We start from the raw sequence: 22,059 nt of genomic DNA, 5'->3' as shown, positions 1-22,059 counted from the left end.
ATAACATTAAAAGAATTGACTCTCAAGTCTTCTCTGCCAACAATGTTACATCTCCTTCTTTTTTTTCATCAAACTGAGTTTTCCTGGTATTTTTTCTACTTTTACAAGTCTTATATTCTTTAATGACTGATGCCTCAAGGCTTTTTTTTTTCAAAAATGTCAAAATCGTTACGCATCATTTTAACAGTATTAAGAAGTCCATCGTACAATTGAATCACTTGGTCCTTTGTAGTAGAAACAGATTGCAATTTCTTACTGACTGCTTCGAAACGTGAATGAATAAAATGCCAAAAACCAACCATAAAGATTGTTTCAAGAGATTCTAATTTATCCCGGATTCCTTTGGCCACGTGATACGTTGTTGCACAGAGTAGCAGACGACATGTCAAACGCTCTGTTGCACACACTTTAAAAAATTTCGCGCCTTTATCTGAATGCTTACGACTGATGATCCATGAAATGAATGACAAATTCCTTACATTAAATTATTGATATAGGTACATTTTTTTAATTTTATTTTCCTTTATTTGAGATATAAATGATTATCCAATATAATTTTTTTCCTTACACATTTAATTTCCAAATCATAAATTATTCTGTCGTTAGGTTCTAAAAATTGTTCGCCCCCTAAATGGCGCCCCCCCCCCCCCAAAACTTTGCCGCCCTAGGCTACAGCCTAGTCAGCCTAGTGGTAAGTTCGGCCCTGTATGAACCCTATCATAGAAAAAGCTTTTGATACTATTAAGTCAATGTGTTGAGAAAATGTTAGCTTTGAGTCGAAAATAACACCCAAATCTTTCATTTCTGTATTTCTACTTGGAGCACAATTGTCTATATCATTGTTTACTATATAGTTTGGCAGCTTAAGTAGAGGTTATGTTGCGAATAGAGTGGAAGGCAGTGGACTAGGCAGTCGAATGTCATATAATGAAGGAATGGTGTTCGGAGTTTTTTCAAAGTTAAAAAAAAAATGATAAAAGCTTTAATATAAATAAAACTATTCTTCTAATAACAACAAACACTGAGTCGAGAACTGTGCGTGTGAATGTGCGAATTTTCACCGATCAGCTGTTAGTTGCGCTACTTGGTAAAATTTACAATGGTCTATATTGTAACTAAATATTATGTTGTTAGACTTCCTAGTGAAGGTGACAACACAGCATTTGTTGATGTTCAGTTTGAGACAATTCAAAGTGCACCACTGATTCAGTGAATTCAGATCAACTTGTAACTTATGACTATCACTAGCATCACGAACGGCACAAAAAAGTTTGACGTCATCCGCGAACATTAGGCACTTAGCGAATTTAAAGCAATTCGGTAGGTCGTTAATAAATAAAGGAAATAGCAGTGGTCGGCAGTGAGTACCCTGAGGTATACCTGACCACGCATCGATAAATAGTCTTGAGGTTGTATTCCCTAACTTAATAAATAGTTTCCTGTTTGACAGAAAACTAGCGAAGAAATTAATGAGAATGCCACTAACTCCGTAACTTCGTAACTTTTGCAAAAGTATGGTATGACATACCTTATCGAAGGCTTTGGAAAAGTCTGTGTAAATCATATCAAGTTGTGCCTGCTTTTCGAACGCACCCACTATACTATTCGTTAATAGGGTCAAGTTCGAACAGGTTGATCTTCCAGGAAAGAAGCCGTGTTGATCTTTAGAGATCAAATCCCGAACATGGTCAAATAACTTTGATTGGATTATTTAATCGAACAATTTGGCCGGTGTCCCCTGTATAACGATAGGGCTATAATTACAAACATCATTACGACCACCAGACGAACAATGTGACATAACTTCCACTGTTCGGGAAAAGTACCCTTATTGATACAATCCTGGAAAAGCTGGGATAAGGGATTAGCTAAAGTATAGCAGCAACGCTTGAAAAATACAGGCGCAAATCCCTCGGAGTCATGTTTGGCACTGGACTTTAGCGATGAAATAGCGGATAGTACATCCTCTTCGGCGATTGAAAAGGAGGTTATAGAAGGTAAAGGTGTGGAACGAAATGTAGGCGATATAGGAATGCTATGATTCTCATAAACTTATAAAAACTTTGCAAACAAGTCGCAGGACTCGACAGTATTGTCAGAGATAGCGCCATCCTATTCCAAGTTCGTTGGGAATCCATTTGTTTTCCTTGTGGAGTCTATAAATTACCAAAATCCACTCGGATTGGACTTTAAATTCCTTTCAACGGTATACATATAGTGCCTAAATAAAAGTTATGAAGATGATCATACTCATTTCTTAAATGAATGAAGTTAAGACGATTGACTTCAGAATTATTTTTCTTGAACCTCTTAAAAGCTTTATTCTTTTTATTTCTCAAGTTAGAGAGTCTTAGTTGCTGTTCATCTATTTAATTGGGTCTGCACTTGAGGCCGCTATCTTGGCCCGAGTGTGCAGTTATCTATATAGATCCCGTGGTTGTCTATGCGAAGGCAGTGAGGCCACGTGAAAGTTGACACAGTCCCTCATGAAGACTCCGTTCAGAGCCAGATCATATTATTAATCGGGAGGATCTCAACCGAACCTGCACTACCAACTTAATGATGACGGACTTTGAACGCACCAAAAGGCCTGCCAAGGTTTTAACGGGACGGAGACGAATGGGACATTAACCGGAAAATCATCTTGACGGTATGTTAAGCCGTGTACTGAGATTTCCGAATGTGACAGTCGCCAGCCCTTAACAAACATATCCAAATCGTTGATTCCAGTATACCTTAATTAAGACTTTACTGGGCTCAGTCTTAATGTGACAATCACGTTAAATTTACAAATAATTCTGTGAAGACCCCAAAGTGCAGGCGTTTTGGGACTCCACAAATATTTAATAAACTAGAATATTTTAAGCTTATACACATTTTTTCTGAATTGTACCTTTGAATTGTATATTTTAATTTTATAACATGAAGTACAACCATATTAATTTAAACTATGTCTTTTTATACATATATATATTATATACAATATAAGTTCTATATAGTATACACCTAGTATAATTTACTTGAAGTTTTAGGCGAATACTTTTGGCACAGCCTATAGGAAGTCATGAACATACATATGTACACATAGATAAGGAATGTGAAAAAGCACATCAAGAACATTGTTGTTGTAAAGCCAATAGATTATTGCTAAGCAGCAGCCACCGACTACCAAAATCGTATAAAAGGAGCGGCCACTACCAAACAAAAGTTAGTTAGGGGCTGACCAGCCAAAGAGTAGGCATATAGTGGGACGCGTAGCGACCACTACGGAGCAACTGGTAGTGACCACTCAGGTTGCTTAAGTTACGTATATTACAAGGCAGGAAAGTATAGGTATATAGTGGGACGCGTAGCGACCACTACGGAGCAACTGGCAGTGATCACTCAGGTCGTTTAAATTACGCATTTTTCGAGTTAAGAAGATATAGGCATATAGTGGGACGCGTAGCGACCATTACGGAAAATCCATACCCTAATAAGAACCGAATAAATAAATTGGATACTTCAATTTAACATAGAGGAATTATTTTCTTTGTAAGGGAACCCATCGACCGAGTTATACCCTGGCTATAGACCCGGACGACCGGGGTTCGTTACAAATGGCGCCCGAGCAGGGACTCTTATAAGGTAAAAGAAAACGATAGGAACACTAAAATCAACAGAGAGAGAAGGTGGAAAATAAATTGCAGAAGGACCATCAGCTGAAAGACAGAACAAAGCAATCATGGTAAAGGTAAGGTGGATCTACTACCTCAATAAGGAAGACCTGGTAACATACGCAGGTGAATTTGGCTTCGGGAGCACGGGAACTGTCGACGAACTGAGGAAGGAGTTCGTCAATTTCGTTAATCAAAACCCATCGTACGAGAGTCGCTTCGCAGAGTTGGAAGCAAAACACACGAAACAGGCGGGTACGCTAGAGCCGCCCAACCTACAAGGTGGTAGTGTAAGTCCAGGACGATCAACGATGGCCACCAACCTCAACGAGGCCTAGGTAGGACTAAATACAACGGAGCCAAGCAATCCACTGATGCCACAGGCTTGTATAATCGATCGGGTAAGGAAGTGGGGCGTGAAGTATGATGGTAGAGGAGATCCACTGGCATTCATTGAGAGAGTCGAGGAGCTGGCAGAGGGGTACGAAGTAGACCAAAACCTACTACCACGAGCGTTACCCGAACTGCTTAAAGATCGAGCGTTAGTATGGCTCAGAAACAACAATCGGCATTGGGCACAATGGCGGATGTTCAAGCAGGATTTTCTCCGTTTCTTCTTGAGCGGCCGATACTTCGAGAGGCTAGACGACGAAATACGGCAACGTCTTCAGCGACCAAAAGAAATATTCAAGGATTACATCTTGGAACTTCAGAGCTTGATGCGGCACGCCAATCTAACAGAGGAACAGAAATTAGATCGCATTTATCGCAATAGTCGTAGTGAGTATCAACTTTATGCCAAACGTAACGAGTTCATTATGCTCGACGAGCTGGTAAGTCTTTTCGAAGATCTTGAGAATATAATTACAGAGAGAGAACAACCACGGCCAGTAGTGCGGCCAAACCCACCGCTTCGCACAGAAGGGCGCTACCCCCAAACCCAAAGGTATACACCTGCACACACAGCAGCAAAAAGAAGAGACGCCCAATTACGACAACTCCAAGAAACTGAACCACCAGGAAGTCAGAAACGTGTCGTAGATCCGAGGAATGCATGTAGGCGATGCGGCGAAACGGGTCATTTTGCATACGAATGTCGCAACGAGCAACGACAATTCTGCTGGGAGTGTGGTCGATGTGATGTACTGACGCAAAATTGCTGTCGCAGATCGATGAGAAACGACCAGGGACCATACCAGAACCGAGGGGTAGGGTCTCAAGTCGTGAAAACTCGGTAAGTTTAAACATTTTGAAACAGGCAGAAGGGCGAGTTTTGGCAGAGGCAACAGTAAACGGCGAAGAAGTGATGGCAACAATAGACACGGGAGCAACCAGAAGCTTCATGAGCGAGGCTTGGGCAAAGAATATACGTACAAGAAATGTTAAACAGGTGCAAAGGCATGTGGTAATGGGGGATGGCAGACCAAGGACGGTAATGCAAGCAATAGATGCAGAGGTGAGAATTGGTGATAAGACACACAGAAGTGAGGTACTTGTGCTCCCTGGGCTAGTTGACGACGTTATCATTGGAACCGATATACTGGCCAATGCTAATATTACATTAAGCTGCGGAGGCCACTCTCTGACACTACAGGAGAAAGGGGTGGCGCGAGAAGTGATCGCGTGCACATCAATAATAGAGGACAATAACGGTCGTAACGAACCAAGCAACAACGAAGGAATTGTAAGTTTAGAACATACATCAGGTAAAGATACCAAAAGGATCAAAACTTTCTTAGACGAAGAGCTGCGCCGATTCGAGAACATGAGTGGGACATCGAATATCGCCACGCACAAGATAGTAATGCGGGATGACCGCCCCATTAAGCAGAGGTACTTCCCACGTAACTCTAATATGCAAGAGGCAATCAATAAAGAGGTCGACGAACTATTAGAAAAGAAATGCATAGAGCCATCGCGGAGTCCCCACAGCGCCCCGATAGTACTGGTAAAGAAGAAAAATGGAAGTTGGAGATTATGTGTCGACTACCGACAGCTGAACGCACGGTAAATCCCCGACGCATATCCTCTCCCACGCATACAGCACATACTGGATCGATTGCGAAGTGCAAAGTTCATAAGCAGTCTAGACTTGAAGAACGGCTACTGGAAAATCCAAATGGAAGAAGCGAGTAAGCAGTACATGGCATTCACCGTACCAGGGCGAGGCTTATTCCAGTGGAGAGTAATGTCATTCGGCCTGCACTCGGCACCAGCGACATTCCAAAGAGCGTTAGATCACGTTATCGGCCCATAACTCGAGCCACATGCATTCGCTTATTTGGACGACATCATTGTCACAAGCACAACGCTAGAAGATCACATCAGACACCTTACCGAAGTGTTTGACCGCCTGAGACAAGCCAACCTCCGAATAAATCCAGAAAAATGCGAGTTTTTTAGAAAACGGCTGAAATATCTTGGCCACGTGGTAAGCGAAGAAGGTATCCACACTGACCCCGACAAAATTTCAGCAATTAGAGAACTTAAGGCGCCCACGAATATAAGAGAATTACGAAGATTTTTAGGCATCGCATCCTGGTACCGACGGTTCGTGCCAGACTTTTCACGCATAGCACACCCCCTCACCACGATGTTAAAGAAAGGTAACAGATGGAAGTGGTCTGAACAACAACAGGAGGCGTTCGAGAACTTAAAGTATTCGCTTACTGAAGCACCGGTGTTGGCCTGCCCAGACTTCACACAAAAATTTACCCTGCAAACGGACGCAAGCGCTTTCGGATTAGGAGCAGTTCTCACTCAAGAGCTAGAGGGTGAAGAACGAGTCATCGCGTATGCTAGCCGCCGTCTTAACAAGGCAGAACAGAACTATTCATCCAGAGAGAAGGAGTGTTTGGCCATCATATGGGCCATCCGAAAGATGAGACCTTATTTAGAAGGATACAAATTCACCGTAATTACCGACCGTCTGTCCCTGAAGTGGTTAAACGCGATCGAGAGTCCCTCTGGTCGTATAGCAAGATGGGCATTAGAGTTACAGCAACATTCGTTTGACATTCAGTATCGTAAGGGAAAACTTAATGTAGTCGCCGAAGCACTCTCACGCCAACCCCAAGATGCACAACTCTGCGTGCTGGGACAAGCAAAGGAAATACCAACATGCAAATGGTTAAAATCCAAAATAGAAGACGTGAAAGGGAATCTGGAGAAGTTCCCGGATTATATTATCGAGAATGGTGAGTTATATCATCACTTCACATTTCAGGTAGACGACGACGACGGGATGCCATGGAAGTTATGTGTGGGCAAACCTATGCGAGGCAGAATGCTCCAAGAAGTTCACGATAGTCCAACGGCTGGGCACATGGGGGTCCGGAAAACAATCATACGAGCGGCTAATCGATATTATTGGCCTGAAATGCACCGAGATATAAAACGGTACGTACAACAGTGCCCAACCTGCCAAATAAATAAACCCAATCAACAGAAAACCGCTGGTAGGATGCTGACGCAGATAGCGGAGGAACCTTGGGCTACAGTATGCGCCGATTTTGTAGGACCGCTACCTAGATCAAAACACGGAAGTACCATGGTACTCGTATTTCAAGACCGATTCTCTAAGTGGGTAGAAATTATTCCCCTCCATAAGGCGACGGCGAACAGCCTTAACAAAGCGTTTCGAGAACGGATATTGTCAAGATACGGCATACCGAAGGTAATAATCACCAATAACGGAGCACAATTCACGAGTAAACAGTTCAAGAAACTCCTAAAGAATTTCGGAGTCAAACATCAGCTAACCGCACCTTACACGCCACAGGAAAACCCAACGGAAAGGGCCAACCGAAATATTAAGAGAATGCTATCACAATTCACAGGCAATGACCAGCGAAACTGGGACGACTTATTACCAGAGATTATGCTAGCACTCAACACAAGCGTAAGCGGAGCAACCGGGTAAAGCCCTGCCTTCATAATACAAGGACGAGAACCACGAATGCCGAGTACACTCTACGATGAAAAAACGTTTGGAACAGGTGAGACCGTAACAACACCTAATGAGAGAGCTGAAAAAATGAAGGAGATACTCAAGATGGTACAAACGAATCAACAGCGCGCATCTACGGAACAGGCGCGGCACTATAGTTTACGCCGGAGAAGATGGCATCCAGCGATTGGAGATAAAGTTTTGGTGAAGGAGCACAATTTGTCCAAAGCAATAGACAACTACGCTGCCAAACTTGTACCAAGATTCAGCAGCCCATATCAAGTCACGGACTTCATATCACCAGTAATCGTCCAACTAGACAAAACTCACAACGGCAGAAGAAGAACCGCACACGTAAGTGAAATAAAACCATTTTATGAAGACAAGGACCGATCAAGAGACCAAAGCGAGACCCGCCCTGGGCACCCCTCTGAACCTAATCCACCGAAGAGCGGAGAAGGACAAATAAGCACAAAGGATTACGAAGAACGCCGGAAGCGGAAGCTTCAAAGAGCGAAGAAGAAGAAGCACGAATAATTATGCGGAACATAATTAAGCAACCAACTACACGGATGGCGGAGAGTCACAAAATTAACCGAGGAAAAGAAGAACTATAAGAAGGAGAAGAAGAGCAAAGTTAAGTCTTATCACACACCCAATGTTGTAAGAAGAATCACAAGCAGCCCCAATTACAATTTTTGTTAATAAGCATATTAAATACAAACACTTATTTACATATGCACGCACCAACAATGCTAATAGAATTTTTCTGTTTAATAAATCCCTTTCTAGTAAAGGAAAATGACAACACGGCAACAACAACGCGTTACCCCAAAAGGCAACACTACGGATAATCATCCACTCCGTTAACATTATCAGCAGAACAAGAACAACCAAGAAAGCTGAAATGCCATACGAACAGAAAAGAACAACAAGTACAACGCAAGCAATAACGATCAGCAACAACGCCAACACTAGCGCCAGGACAATAACAAACAAGAAGGTGAAGATGAAGTACGATCCAAGAAACAAATTGGTGGCCAGCGACAACAACGAGAAACCAAACAACACAAACAATACACTGAGCAGGTACTTCAACGTAGGCAAGCGCAGTTGTCACATAAAGGAAGCTGCAATTAACTATACACCATAATAACCTTCATTAACAAATCGCAGTCATGGACAGACGACAAAAATTTATGGCAGAGAGCTCAACCGATGGTAGTCTGCGCATCCGGCTGCGCCGCATCAACAACGAGGATATCGAAGAAAGAAACTCAAGCTACGGCAGTAGTAGTGAGCATAACAGCACCTCAGAATACGGACACCTTGCCTCGAGCAGCGCAGCCAACGAAGGGTTAAACGAACCTCCTATAATCACCCCGTCAGACAAAAGCGACAACGAAGTGGCCGGAGCAATAACGAGAGCCACCACACCGATCAGCATTTCCTCCGAAGAAGAGCCAAGGAGACGAGGTACGGTAGAGGTGAGGGAGGTCGAAAACACACGGGCAGGCAACGGGTACATCGAGTACTCCAAACAGATGGATGTACGCATCCGGCTATATAATGAGGGAGTTACAGAAGAAGACCCTCCCCCGCAGAAACTACAAATATGCGGTGTACCAACAAACGAACCAGAGGGTGACACACTAAGCCTATGCGCAGACGAAAGGTGGTTGGAAGGCTGGCTAGACGAGGTCATCAACGCCGAGGAAGAACCGGTAAGCCCGGAAACCATCGAAGAGGTGGAAAAGTGGCTCTTGGAAGGAGTGAGTCCGACCGATCCAACACCGCCTATAAAAAACTTTAGCGGAGTCGAACCGGTGCCAAAAGAAGCCACAAGAGAAATAGCCAAACAAACCATACACCGGCCGGGGAAGCGCCAAACGTTCCATGTACACGTAGCGGGAAAATTCTTCAGGGTGCGGATCAATAAGAGTGGTGCGGTAACGGTCACGATCCGTGGAAGTAACGGGGGGATGTGAAGACCCCAAAGTGCAGGCGTTTTGGGACTCCACAAATATTTAATAAACTTGAATATTTTAAGCTTGTACACATTTTTTTTGAATTGTACCTTTGAATTGTATATTTTAATTTTGTAACATGAAGTACAACCATATTAATTTAAACTATGTCTTTTTATATATATATATATTATATACAATATAAGTTCTATATAGTATACACCTAGTATAAATTACTTGAAGTTTTAGGCGAATACTTTTGGCACAGCCTATAAGAAGTCATGAACATACATATGTACACATAGATAAAGAATGTGAAAAAGCACAGCAAGAACATTGTTGTTGTATAGCCAATAGATTATTGCTAAGCAGCAGCGGCCGACTACCAAAATCGTATAAAAGGAGCGGCCACCACCAAACAGAAGTTAGTTAGGGGCTGACCAGCCAAAGAGTAGGCATATAGTGGGATGCGTAGCGACCACTACGGAGCAACTGGTAGTGACCACTCAGGTTGCTTAAGTTACGTATATTACAAGGCAGGAAAGTATAGGTATATAGTGGGACGCGTAGCGACCACTACGGAGCAACTGGTAGTGACCACTCAGGTTGCTTAAGTTACGTATATTACAAGGAAGGAAAGTATAGGTATATAGTGGGACGCGTAGCGACCACTACGGAACAACTGGCAGTGACCACCCAGGTTGTTTAAATTACGCATTTTTCGAGTTAAGAAGATATAGGCATATAGTGGGACGCGTAGCGACCCTAATATAAACCGAATAAATAAATTGGATATTTTAATTTAACATAGAGGAATTCTTTTCTTTGTAAGGAATCCATCGACCGAGTTATACCCTGGCTATAGACCCGGACGACCGGGGTTCGTTACAATTCCTCTTTACCTTCCTGAGTGTGTATCCCACCTCGCTTAGTTGCAACCCTATCTTGGGTAGGTATTCCCTCGAAGCAACCCCGAACTAGGCTGTGGATGCTTAATTCAAGACGGCATCTACTCGACCTGTCACTGGAGGTTCTCAGGGTGCTTTACGCCTTTTCAGCCAAACCCACCTCACCACTCCTGGCCGAGGGCTGCTTATTAAATATTCCCAGCTAACCTAATTAATAGGCCGTTCACCGTCCGCCAGCTGTGACTCCATTGGCCTGAGCTCAGCCAAACACGTATATAGCAATGCTGTTGTAAGCAACATTAAGTTTATTTAGTTTAGTTTAGTTTATTAATTCAGTTTATGATCAAAAATCTTACAGACTAGATACAATAACATATTAAAAACAAGTACGGAAGGCTAAGTTCGGGTGTAACCGAACATTACATACTCAGTTGAGAGCTATCGGGACAAAATAAGGGAAAATCACCATGTAGGAAAATGAAACTCGGGTAACCCTGGAATGTGTTTGTATGGCATGTGTATCAGATGGAAGGTATTAAAGAGTATTTAAAGAGGGAGTGGGCCATAGTTCTATAGGTGGACGCCACTTAGGGATATCGCCATAAAGGTGGACCAGGGCTGACTCTAGAATTTTTTTGCACGATATGAGTAGAAAATGAAAGATGTTTTTGCATAGCTTCGGTGTAGCAGCCGGCAACACTCCTTGCTGGCTTTCGGCCTCCGCTCCTTTGGGTTTTGTTACCACTTGCGACGTATCGTTAAGGCCCCCAGCCGATGGACCACGCCCTTCTGGAGAGCGAGGTAGCTTCCTTCCTAGCAATGGATTGAACGCAATTTTTTCTCCTGTGTTTGGTTTTTTATTTTATTATTGTTATTGCTGTTCATCTATTTAATTGGGTCCGCACTTGAGGGCGCTATCTTGGTCCGAGTGTGCAGTTATCTATATAGATCCCGTGGTTGTCTATGCAGGGAGGCCACGTGAAAGTTGACACAGTCCCTCATGAAGAATGCGTTCAGAGCCAGATCATTATTAATCGGGAGGATCTCAACCGAACCTGCACCACGAACTTAATGATGACGGACTTTGAACGTACCAAAAGGCCTGCCAAGGTTTTAACGGGACGGAGACGAATGGGACATTAACCGGAAAATCATTTCGATGGTGTGTTAAGCCGTGTACTGAGATTTCCGAATGTCACAGTCGCCAGCCCTTAACAAACATATCCAGTATACAACGCGGCGGCCCGATATAGCATAGGGGCTTTTCGCTCCACGCCAATAAGAAATATTCTCATTGAGACAGGTCTAGTAACAATAGAAGAAAGGTTTAAAATGCAAACTGCTATACTGATTCCCAAAATATACATGCCAACAGAACCGATATTTCCACGAAACATTCATACCCACAAAACCAGACGGGTACAATCCGCTTTGGATGGCATTACCAAAATAACTCACGAAATGGATTTAGTGCTGAAACCAAAACGAACATACATCAATACTAGGCCCGCTTGGTTGCTAAAGCAAAGTTTGTTGAAATCTCTTGCACAACTGCCGAAAAGCTCCACGTCTCCAGCAACATATTTAGCTCACTTTGCCGAGATCACCAACACCCACTCGGACTGGTCTTTCGTTTTTACTGATGGCTCTAAGACAGATACTGGAACAGCTTTCGCGGTCGTCAATCAAAATCCTTGTCCACTATCAACGCCATAGAAAACAGTCTCAATGAAACCTCTACGATAGCAAAAATTAGAGATATATTAATAACACACCCCAACAAACTAAAGTTAATGTGGATTCCAGGCCATATTGGGATAATAGGAAACCATAAAGCCGACGAAGCTGCAAAATACGCTACCAAAGCACCAATTCTGCTGAAAGAGACATACAATATAATTGATATAAAAAAAGCGGTTAGCACTTACTTCGTCAATGAACGCATACATGTATGGAACAACTATCATCATTTTTATAAGAGATTAAACCCTTGCGGGTACGCACCAAGTTATCCGACAGAATGCTCAAGAATAGAAATTCAAAAATACACCCGCTTAAGAATGGGGCACACACGGCTGACACACGGTTACCTTATGGAAAACGCTCCAAATACTCCTTGTCCCCTATGCAACAACACTCCAACCACAGTAACACATCTCATCGACGAATGCAACGGATTAAACAGATACCGTATCGACAATAGCACAATCATTAACTTGCTTAAAGACGTTACTCACAATAACATTAAGAAAATTGTCCAAATATTATTAGACTGTCACATTTATTATAAAATATAAAACCCTACCACAAATAATTTTATTAAATATATGGCCGAAGACCTTAGTTGTTAGTGCCTAGTTATAAGCTTATTTCTAAAATTTATTTTATAAATAAACTGTACATAATAATAATAATAATAATAATACAAATAATTCCTCTTTACCTTCCTGAGTGTGTATCCCACCTCGCTTAGTTGCCTCCATATCTTGGGTAGGTATTCCCTCGAAGCAACCCCGAACTAGGCTGTGGATGCTCAATTCAAGACGGCATCTACTCGTGGGAGGAATATTGTGCTATGAACTCGGTGTTAGACGGAAAACTAGGCTGATGTTGTTGTTGTTGTTGTAGCAATGCTCGCCCCACCTAATAGCCGCGACCGATCACAAATTGTCATCAATATCCTCTAACGGGAGTCCAAGGAAACTTGCCGTTTCAACAGGGGTGGACCATAAGGAAAGGGGTGTTAGAGGCGTTGGTTCCACATTACAATTGAAGAGATGGTTGGTGTCATGTGGGGACACATTGCAAGCGGGGCATACATTTTGTATGTCGGGGTTGATTCTGGATAGGTAAGAGTTTAACCTGTTACAGTATCCAGAACGAAGTTGAGCAAGAGTGACACGCGTTTCCCTGGGGAGTATGCGTTCCTCTTCCGCGAGTTTTGGATACTTAAGTACTGGTTAAGTACTGGATTCACCGGACAATTCCCGGCATAAAGGTCCGACGCCTGTTTATGGAGTTCACCAAGGACCTGCTTGTGTTTTCTCACTTCATACGGCTGGGTTCTCAGGTGCCGTGTTTCCTCAAAATGCTTACGGAGATGACTCCTTAAGCCCCTAGGCGGTGCTGGTTCATCAATCAGATGTCTGTTGGGATGCCCAGGTTTCTGGGCATGGGGAGTATTCTCGCCTCATTATGCAGATGGTGTTCTGGGGACATAAGAAGACAGCCCGTGGCGATTCTGAGAGCAGTATTTTAGCAGGCCTGTAGTTTCTTCCAGTGGCTTGGCTTGGTGTGGTTAGGCTTGGCGACCATATGGGTGCCGCGTAGCACGTAATCGGCTGGCTAATTGCTTTGTATGTAGTCATAAGCGTTTCTTTATCTTTTCCCCAAGTACTGCCAGCGAGGGATTTGAGGATTTTGTTACGGCTCTGAATTCTCGGAACAATTGCGGCTGCGTGCTCACCAAAATGTAGATCCTGATCAAACGTCACACCCAAGATTTTGGGGTGTAGGACAGTCGGTAGCGTAGTGCCATCAACGTGGATGTTCAAAATGGTCGACATTTGGGACGTACATGTTGTAAATAAGGTCGCGGAAGATCGCTGATCGATCACTGCAGCGTCTTGTAGGCGAAGGTCGTCGATATAAAAGATGCAGTTGATGGGATGCTATACGCTGCTGTAATTGGGAATTTAACATCTACTCAGATAGTCAGGTGACTATGAAAGCGCTAAGCTGTGCCACCGAGAGGACGAGGATTGTGAAAAATTGGTTGGCTTCACTTGCGGTGTCATCTAACTCATTTTTGACAAAAATTAGTTGGGTACCAATACATAAGAAAATTTCTGGCAACTGTCGTGATGATCTCTTGGCCCGGGGACGCACAGGCGAATTGAACGAGTCTATCAGTGCAGACTGTGGTTCCGCTGGCCACTTACTCTCTGGTACTCTAGAGTTAGGCCTCAGTCAGCTTGGCAAACGCGGAGCTATTAGGGTATACAGAAGCCCATCTATCTATGACTATTGGAGCGTTAATATTGCACTGTCCGATGGAAGTCCAGGTGGTACGCTTGTTTGCAGCGACGAGGCGTAAATAACTCGGTGGGGACGTATTCGACTCCCCGGAGGAAATTTCCAAGATCGACCTGTGACTTATTTGCAGCTTTGTCGTTCGCACACAGCGATACGATAAATAACTGCAAAGAAATTCCATGGTAAAGTATGTGATGATACAACGTATCGGCATAAGAGTGTCGAAATGAGCTGTTCCTTAACTGGAAAGTTGTCACTCAACCTAATATAAATTTCATATTGGTAGTCATATTCAAGCATTGAATATTTGTTTTTCGCTTATATGCCTTAATCTACAATAAATCGTCGATAGATAATCTACGTGTTTACATATTTTCAAAACCTGGGACTAGATTATATTCTGCCAAATTTTCACTTTTCTCTTTTATTTTGTGTTTCCAATTAGAGATTACACTCTAGAGGTGGAACTTTTTCTATGAAAACAAAATTTCGCATCTCTAAAATTCGATAATAATTGCCGATTATCACAGCCAAAAATTTATATGGGAATACTAGTTATATAATTAACGTTTTGGAGTTAAGTACAATATTTACGATAAACTCGTTATATGTATGTAAACTAGGTCTTACCTTATAATAAGTATTGCTATAGTGTTTAGTTAGAACACCACTATAATATCTTTGGTATGTTTTTGCAGTTCCTCGCAGATCTTCATAGCCCTGCAATGAAAAGGAATTTTTTATTAGTTAAAAAGATATAATTCGCTGATTTTTTTGGACTGAAATGGGCGTCTTCAAGCAGGCTTTCCGTGAATAACTGAAAAGTATTGATTTAAAAAAAAAATTATCAAATAGTTTCGCGCGAATAGCTAGCATGAGCTTAAGTATAGGAAAATAAAATTATATGTTTATATTGTAGGTTTAACTGTATTTGCCCTAATTGAAAGAATTTCACATTCCTACTTAAACGTTTGTATTTTTCATAACTTTATAAAATACCTGGTTTTATTTCAGCACCCACTAAAAACTTTAAATCGCGTAAAGGTTTTCTTCTGCAGTGTACTTTCATTTATTTTGTGTATCCTATACATTTACTTTTGATTTCATACCACGTCTATAAAAATATTAAGAAATTATGACCTCTGCAAAAAAGTTAAGGCCTTATTATCAACTTAAAGTTATAAGGGTCATTTTTGGGAAGAGTTTCTAATGTCTTTATGGTATATATTTGTAAGGATTAATAAGTTGGTACAAAATATTTATTATAAAATTATAATTTTTCTTTTATTGGGGAAAATTGAAAAGAAGGAATTTTCTGGCATATTGCGATGGTACTATTTCGAAAACCCCAAGTCATCATCGTTAGGCAATTTCCTAATGTTTTGAACAGGTGTCACCGAGAATCGAACCACGGTCAAGCCGCTGAAATCAAAATTGCCTAACCATTGGGTTGCTGTGTTATATTTGCTAATTCTAGTTTTACCCCATTTCACACTCTCGCAATATGCCAGTAAATGTTTTCTTCTTTTCAGTTTCCCAACAAAAACAAGTAAGGAAGGCTAAGTTCGGGTGTAACCGAACATAACATACTCAGTTGAGAGCTATGGAGACAAAATAAGGAAAATCAATCTGGGGTAACCCTGGAATGTGGTTGTATAACATGTGTATCAAATGAAAGGTATTAAAGAGTATTTTAAGAGAGAATAGGCCATAGTTCTATGGATGAACGCCATTTAGGGATATCGCCATAAAGGTAGACCAGGGCTGACTCTAGAATTTGTTTGTACGATATGGGTATCAAATGAAAGGTGTTACTGAGCATTTTAAGAGGGAGTGGGCCTTAGGTCTATCGGTGGACGCCTTTTCGAGATGTCCCCATTAAGGTGGACCAGGGGTGATTCTATAATGTGTTTGTACGATATGGGTATCAAATGAAAGCTGTTAATGAGTATTTTGAAAAGGAGTGATCCTTAGTTCCATAGGTGGTCGCCGTTTCGAGATATCGCCATAAAGGTGGACCAGGGGTGTCTCTAGAATGTGTTTGTACGATATGGGAATCAAATGAAAGGTGTTACTGAGCATTTTAAGAGGGAGTGGGCATTAGGTCTATAGGTGGACGCCTTTTCGAGATATCGCCATTAGGGTGGGCCAGGGGTGACTCTAGAATGTTTGTACGGTATGGGTATCAAACGAAAGGTGTTACTGAGCATTTTAAGAGGGAGTGGGCATGAGGTCTATAGGTGGACGCCTTTTCGAGATATCGTCATTAGGGTGGGCCAGGGGTGACTCTAGAATGTGTTTGTACGATATGTGCATCAAACGAAAGGTGTTACTGAGCATTTTAAGAGGGAGTGGGCATTAGGTCTATAGGTGGACGCCCTTTCGAGATATCGCCATTAGGGTGTGCCAGGGGTGACTCTAGAATGTTTGTACGATATGGGTATCAAACGAAAGGTGTTACTGAGAATTTTAAGAGGGAGTGGGCATTAGGTCTATAGGTGGACGCCTTTTCGAGATATCGCCATTAGGGTGGGCCAGGGGTGACTCTAGAATGTGTTTGTACGATATGTGTATCAAATGAAAGGTGGTAAGGAGTATTTTAAAAGGGAGTAATCCTTAGTTCTATAGGTGGACGCCTTTTCGAGATATCGCCATAAAGGTGGACCAAGGGTGACTCTAGAATGTTTGTACGATATGGGTATCAAACGAAAGGTGTTACTGAGCATTTTAAGAGGGAGTGGGCATTAGGTCTATAGGTGGACGCCTTTTCGAGATATCGCCATTAGGGTGGGCCAGGGTGACTCTAGAATGTGTTTGTACGATATGGGTATCAAATGAAAGGTGGTAATGAGTATTTTAAAAGGGAGTAATCCTTAGTTCTATAGGTGGACGCCTTTTCGAGATGTCGCCATAAAGCTGGACCAAGGGTGACTCTAGAATGTTTGTACGGTATGGGTATCAAACGAAAGGTGTTACTGAGCATTTTAAGAGGGAGTGGGCATTAGGTCTATAGGTGGACGCCTTTTCGAGATATCGCCATTAGGGTGGGCCAGGGTGACTCTAGAATGTGTTTGTACGATATGGGTATCAAATGAAAGGTGGTAATGAGTATTTTAAAAGGGAGTAGTCCTTAGTTCTATAGGTGGACGCCTTTTCGAGATATCGCCTTTAGGGTGGGCCAGGTGTGACTCTAGAATGTTTGTACGATATGGGTATCAAACGAAAGGTGTTACTGAGCATTTTAAGAGGGAGTGGGCATTAGGTCTATAGGTGGACGCCTTTTCGAGATATCGCCATTAGGGTGGGACAGGGGTGACTCTAGAATGTTTGTACGATATGGGTATCAAACGAAAGGTGTTACTGAGCATTTTAAGAGGGAGTGTACATTAGGTCTATAGGTGGACGCCTTTTCGAGATATTGCCATTAGGGTGGGCCAGGGGTGACTCTAGAATGTTTGTACGATATGGGTATCAAACGAAAGGTGTTACTGAGCATTTTAAGAGGGAGTGGACATTAGGTCTATAGGTGGACGCCTTTTCGAGATATCGCCATTAGGGCGGGCCAGGGTGACTCTAGAATGTGTTTGTACGATATGGGTATCAAATAAAAGGTGGTAATGAGTATTTTAAAAGGGAGTAATCCTTAGTTCTATAGGTGGACGCCTTTTCGAAATATCGCCATTAGGGTGGGCCAGGTGTGACTCTAGAATGTTTGTACGATATGGGTATCAAACGAAAGCTGTTACTGAGCATTTTCAGAGGGAGTGGGCATTAGGTCTATAGGTGGACGCCTTTTCGAGATATTGCCATTAGGGTGGGCCAGGGGTGACTCTAGAATGTTTGTACGATATGGGTATCAAACGAAAGGTGTTACTGAGCATTTTAGGAGGGAGTGGACACTAGGTCTATAGGTGGACGCCTTTTCGAGATATCGCCATTAGGGTGGGCCAGGGGTTACTCTAGAATGTTTGTACGATATGGGTATCAAACGAAAGGTGTTACTAGCATTTTAAGAGAGAGGGGGCATTAGTTCTATAGGTGGACGCCTTTTCGAGATATCGCCATTAGGGTGGGACAGGGGTGACTCTGGTATGTTTTTGTACGATATGGATATCAAATTAAAGGTATTAATGAGGGTTTTAAAAGCGAGTGGCCCTTAGATGTATATGTGAAGGCGTTCTCGTGATATCCACCAAAATGTGGACCAGGTGATCCAGAAAATCATCTGTCGGGTACTGCTAATTTATTTATATATGCAATACCACTAACAGTATTCCTGCCAAGATTCCAAGGGCTGTTGATTTCGCCTTGTAGAACTTTTTCATTTTCTTCTACTTAATATGGTAGGTGTCACACCCATTTTACAAAGATTTTTCCAAAGTTATATTTTGCGTCAACAAACCAATCCAGTTACCATGTTTCATCCCTTTTTTCGTTTTTGGTATAGAATTATGGCATTTTTTTCATTTTTCGTAATTTTCGATATCGATAAAGTGGGCGTGGTTATGGTCAGATTTCGCCCATTTTTTATACCAAGAAAAAGTGAACTCAGGTAAGTACGTGGGCTAAGTTTAGTAAAGATATATCGGATTTTGATCAAGTTATTGTGTTAATGGCCGAGCGGAAGGACAGACGGTGGACTGTGTATAAAAACTGGGCGTGGCTTCCACCGATTTCGCCCATTTTCACAGAGAACAGTTACCGTCATAGAATCTATGCTCCTACCAAATTTGAGAAGGATTGGTAAATTTTTGTTCGACTTATGTGAATAAAAGTATTCTAGACAAACTAAATGAAAATGGGCGGAGCCACGCCCATTTTGAAATTTTCTTTTATTTTTGTATTTTGTTGCATCATATCATTACTGGAGTTGAATTTTGACTTAATTTACTTATATACAGTAAAGATATTAAATTTTTTGTTAAAATTTGAATTAAAGAAAATTTTTTTTTAAAAAGTGGGCGTGTTCTTAATCCAATTTTGCTAATTTTTATTTAGCACATATAGAGTAATAGTAGTAACGTTCCTGCCAAATTTCATCATGATATCTTCAACGACTGCCAAATTACAGCTTGCAAAACTTTTAAATTACCTTCTTGTAAAAGTGGGCGGGGCCACGCCCATTGTCCAAAATCTTACTAATTTTCTATTCTGCGTCATAACGTCAACCCATCTACCAAGTTTCGTCGGTTTATCTGTCTTTTGTAATGAGTTATCGCACTTTTTCGGTTTTTCGAAATTTTCGATATCGAAAAAGTGGGCGTGGTTATAGTCCGATATCGTTCATTTTAAATAGCGATCTGAGATGAGTGCTCAGGAACCTACGTACCAACTTTCATCAAGATACCTCAAAATTTACTCAAGTTATCGTGTTAGTAAAACAACAAAAGCTTTGAAACTTCAAAAATCCCCAAATACGTCAAAAATTTTTGAGTGGAACTACCTTGTTTTTTATATCATGGGTAAAACTGGGATTAAATTCGATTTGGTAACATCACAATATGCCAGTAAAATTTTCCCCAATAAAACAAAAATTATAATTGGATAACAATTATTATTTACCGCTGTCAAACAAATTAATTCTTAAAAATCTTAAGTAAAAATTTAACACACCATTAAGCAAAAACAATATAAATATATTTACGGTATATAACTAATTTATTCATATATTTTACTTCAGAAGTTATATCGTGGATAGTATTATTCCGATACTGCATTGTACTCGATACCTGTACTCATATAAAATAATCGAGAAAAGCAATCCGTACTAAAATAAATATCAGGGGGACTCATGAAAGCATATAAACTTATAAGGTGTAAAATTATATCCACTTACACACGCTGTTATATGAACGCACCTAGAAATACTCTTGATAAACTTGATTGTTTATCAGCTGTATTATTGCCAAACAAAAATTTTTTGATTGTTATATAAATTAAAAAATGCCAAGATTAAGTGAAAAATCAAAACTAAAACGCATTTACTTGCTGATGTTGGAGATTTCTGATGAAAATGCCTGCTGTAGTGTCTGCAAGGTTGCATTCCTTTGAGTTTACCGCGTTTACACAACGAAATGTGCGCGTAAATTTATACAAATTGTGTAAATGGTTTTTCATACAAAATTTGACAGCTCGTTTACGCACTAGATAAATTTATACGTTTACACACTTTATAAGGCATTTATACGGTTACATGAGTCCCCCTATCAAGGGAAAGTACTCGATACTTAATCGTATCGTATTCGTTAAAAAGCTCATGAAAACTTATGAAAATTAATCGGTTGCTCATTAAAGCAACTCACTGAAACTCACAGGTTCACAGGGTTTACGAGCTTTGCGAACATTCATGATTCAATCACAAAAGGTATGCTCGGCTGACAAATTTTTTGACAATTGCAGCCATTTTGCTCTCAAATCGAATTGACATCCGTTAAATGTGTTGTTTCTTTTCGATTTTTCGAAAAATACTTGTAGTAAAAATAGGAAGCAAACAGTATATAAATACCCGATAAGTACCGGGGGGTTGGGGGGGGGGGGGGGGTGTGACACAGTAACTGTGAGTTTCAAAATGTACACTTTTCCTTCAATTAAATTTATATGAAAGAAAAATGTATGTTTAAAAACTCACACTTCCTGAATACAGACCCTGAACTGCATAATTCCTTGGAACATGTTTTTAATTTTATGGTGAATTTATTAACTATGGCGAATTTATTAACTATGGCGAATTTATTTTATGAAAAGTACGGACACCCAAGGAATCGTGCTTTCCGTAAATATATGACATACAAAAAATAAACCAATTTAAAATGCATTGTTCGAAGTCAAAAACTCGACTCGGCGTGATTTATTACGTATAAATGTCATTAGTAAATAATGGATATGCCATAGCGAAATGTGTTAATTTATTCATTTCGTATGGTCGGAACATACGTCTCCATTTAAGAATTTGTGGAATCGTTTTATATTTGGAATATTATGTATATTTGGCATATTCGGACCTCGTGAGGCAGAATCAAACGAACGTGTTCCGAATATTCTACATTAACGGTTTATCCGGAACACGTCCGTGAATACTTAAACGGAAAAGAGCTTTCCAAAATTTCAGAATAAAAAGGTAAATAATACAAAAGCTTAACTCTTCTGTCGAAGTCAAGGCCGGAATATAAAGTTCTAAGAAAATAAGCCATTTTATTTTACTTTTTTATCAGTTCATTGCGGCTGCTGACTAGAATATCACCCCATGTCGGCTGCCAGTTCGAAATCATCCTATGTCAAAATATTTAAAAAAAAAATTTCCCACATCAGGATTTTTCACAAAAACGTCCTATTTCAGAATTAGGTTGAAGAACGGCTTATCTCAGAAAGCTTTTCATTAACTCCCTCTTATGTCAAAATGCATTTAACTTTTGCTCAAACCAAACCAACATAACTCTTTATCAATCCACGAAATATTTACTAGAAAATGAATTATTTCCCCCAAAACCTGTTGGCATTTACAAATTTATTATCACTACTAATATACTACCCTCACTAGGGTGGTC

At 41.0% G+C, this 22,059-nt stretch overlaps 1 protein-coding gene across 9 annotated transcripts in view; it reads right to left on the bottom strand.

The window, feature by feature from the left end:
• Positions 1–22,059, bottom strand: part of Mipp1 (Multiple inositol polyphosphate phosphatase 1) — a 1,171,163-nt gene that overhangs the window by 322,582 nt on the left and 826,522 nt on the right. For all 9 annotated transcript variants that reach the window (XM_067757520.1, XM_067757518.1, XM_067757523.1 and 6 more), the window contains one exon: positions 15,146–15,235. In XM_067757520.1, coding sequence (XP_067613621.1) covers positions 15,146–15,235 — 90 coding nt within the window. The remainder of the gene's footprint in view (positions 1–15,145; positions 15,236–22,059) is intronic.

Source organism: Eurosta solidaginis, chromosome 5 (genome assembly GCF_040869045.1).
Source record: "Eurosta solidaginis isolate ZX-2024a chromosome 5, ASM4086904v1, whole genome shotgun sequence".
Lineage (NCBI taxonomy): Eukaryota > Metazoa > Arthropoda > Insecta > Diptera > Tephritidae > Eurosta > Eurosta solidaginis.
This window is presented reverse-complemented; position numbering and strand designations above follow the sequence as displayed.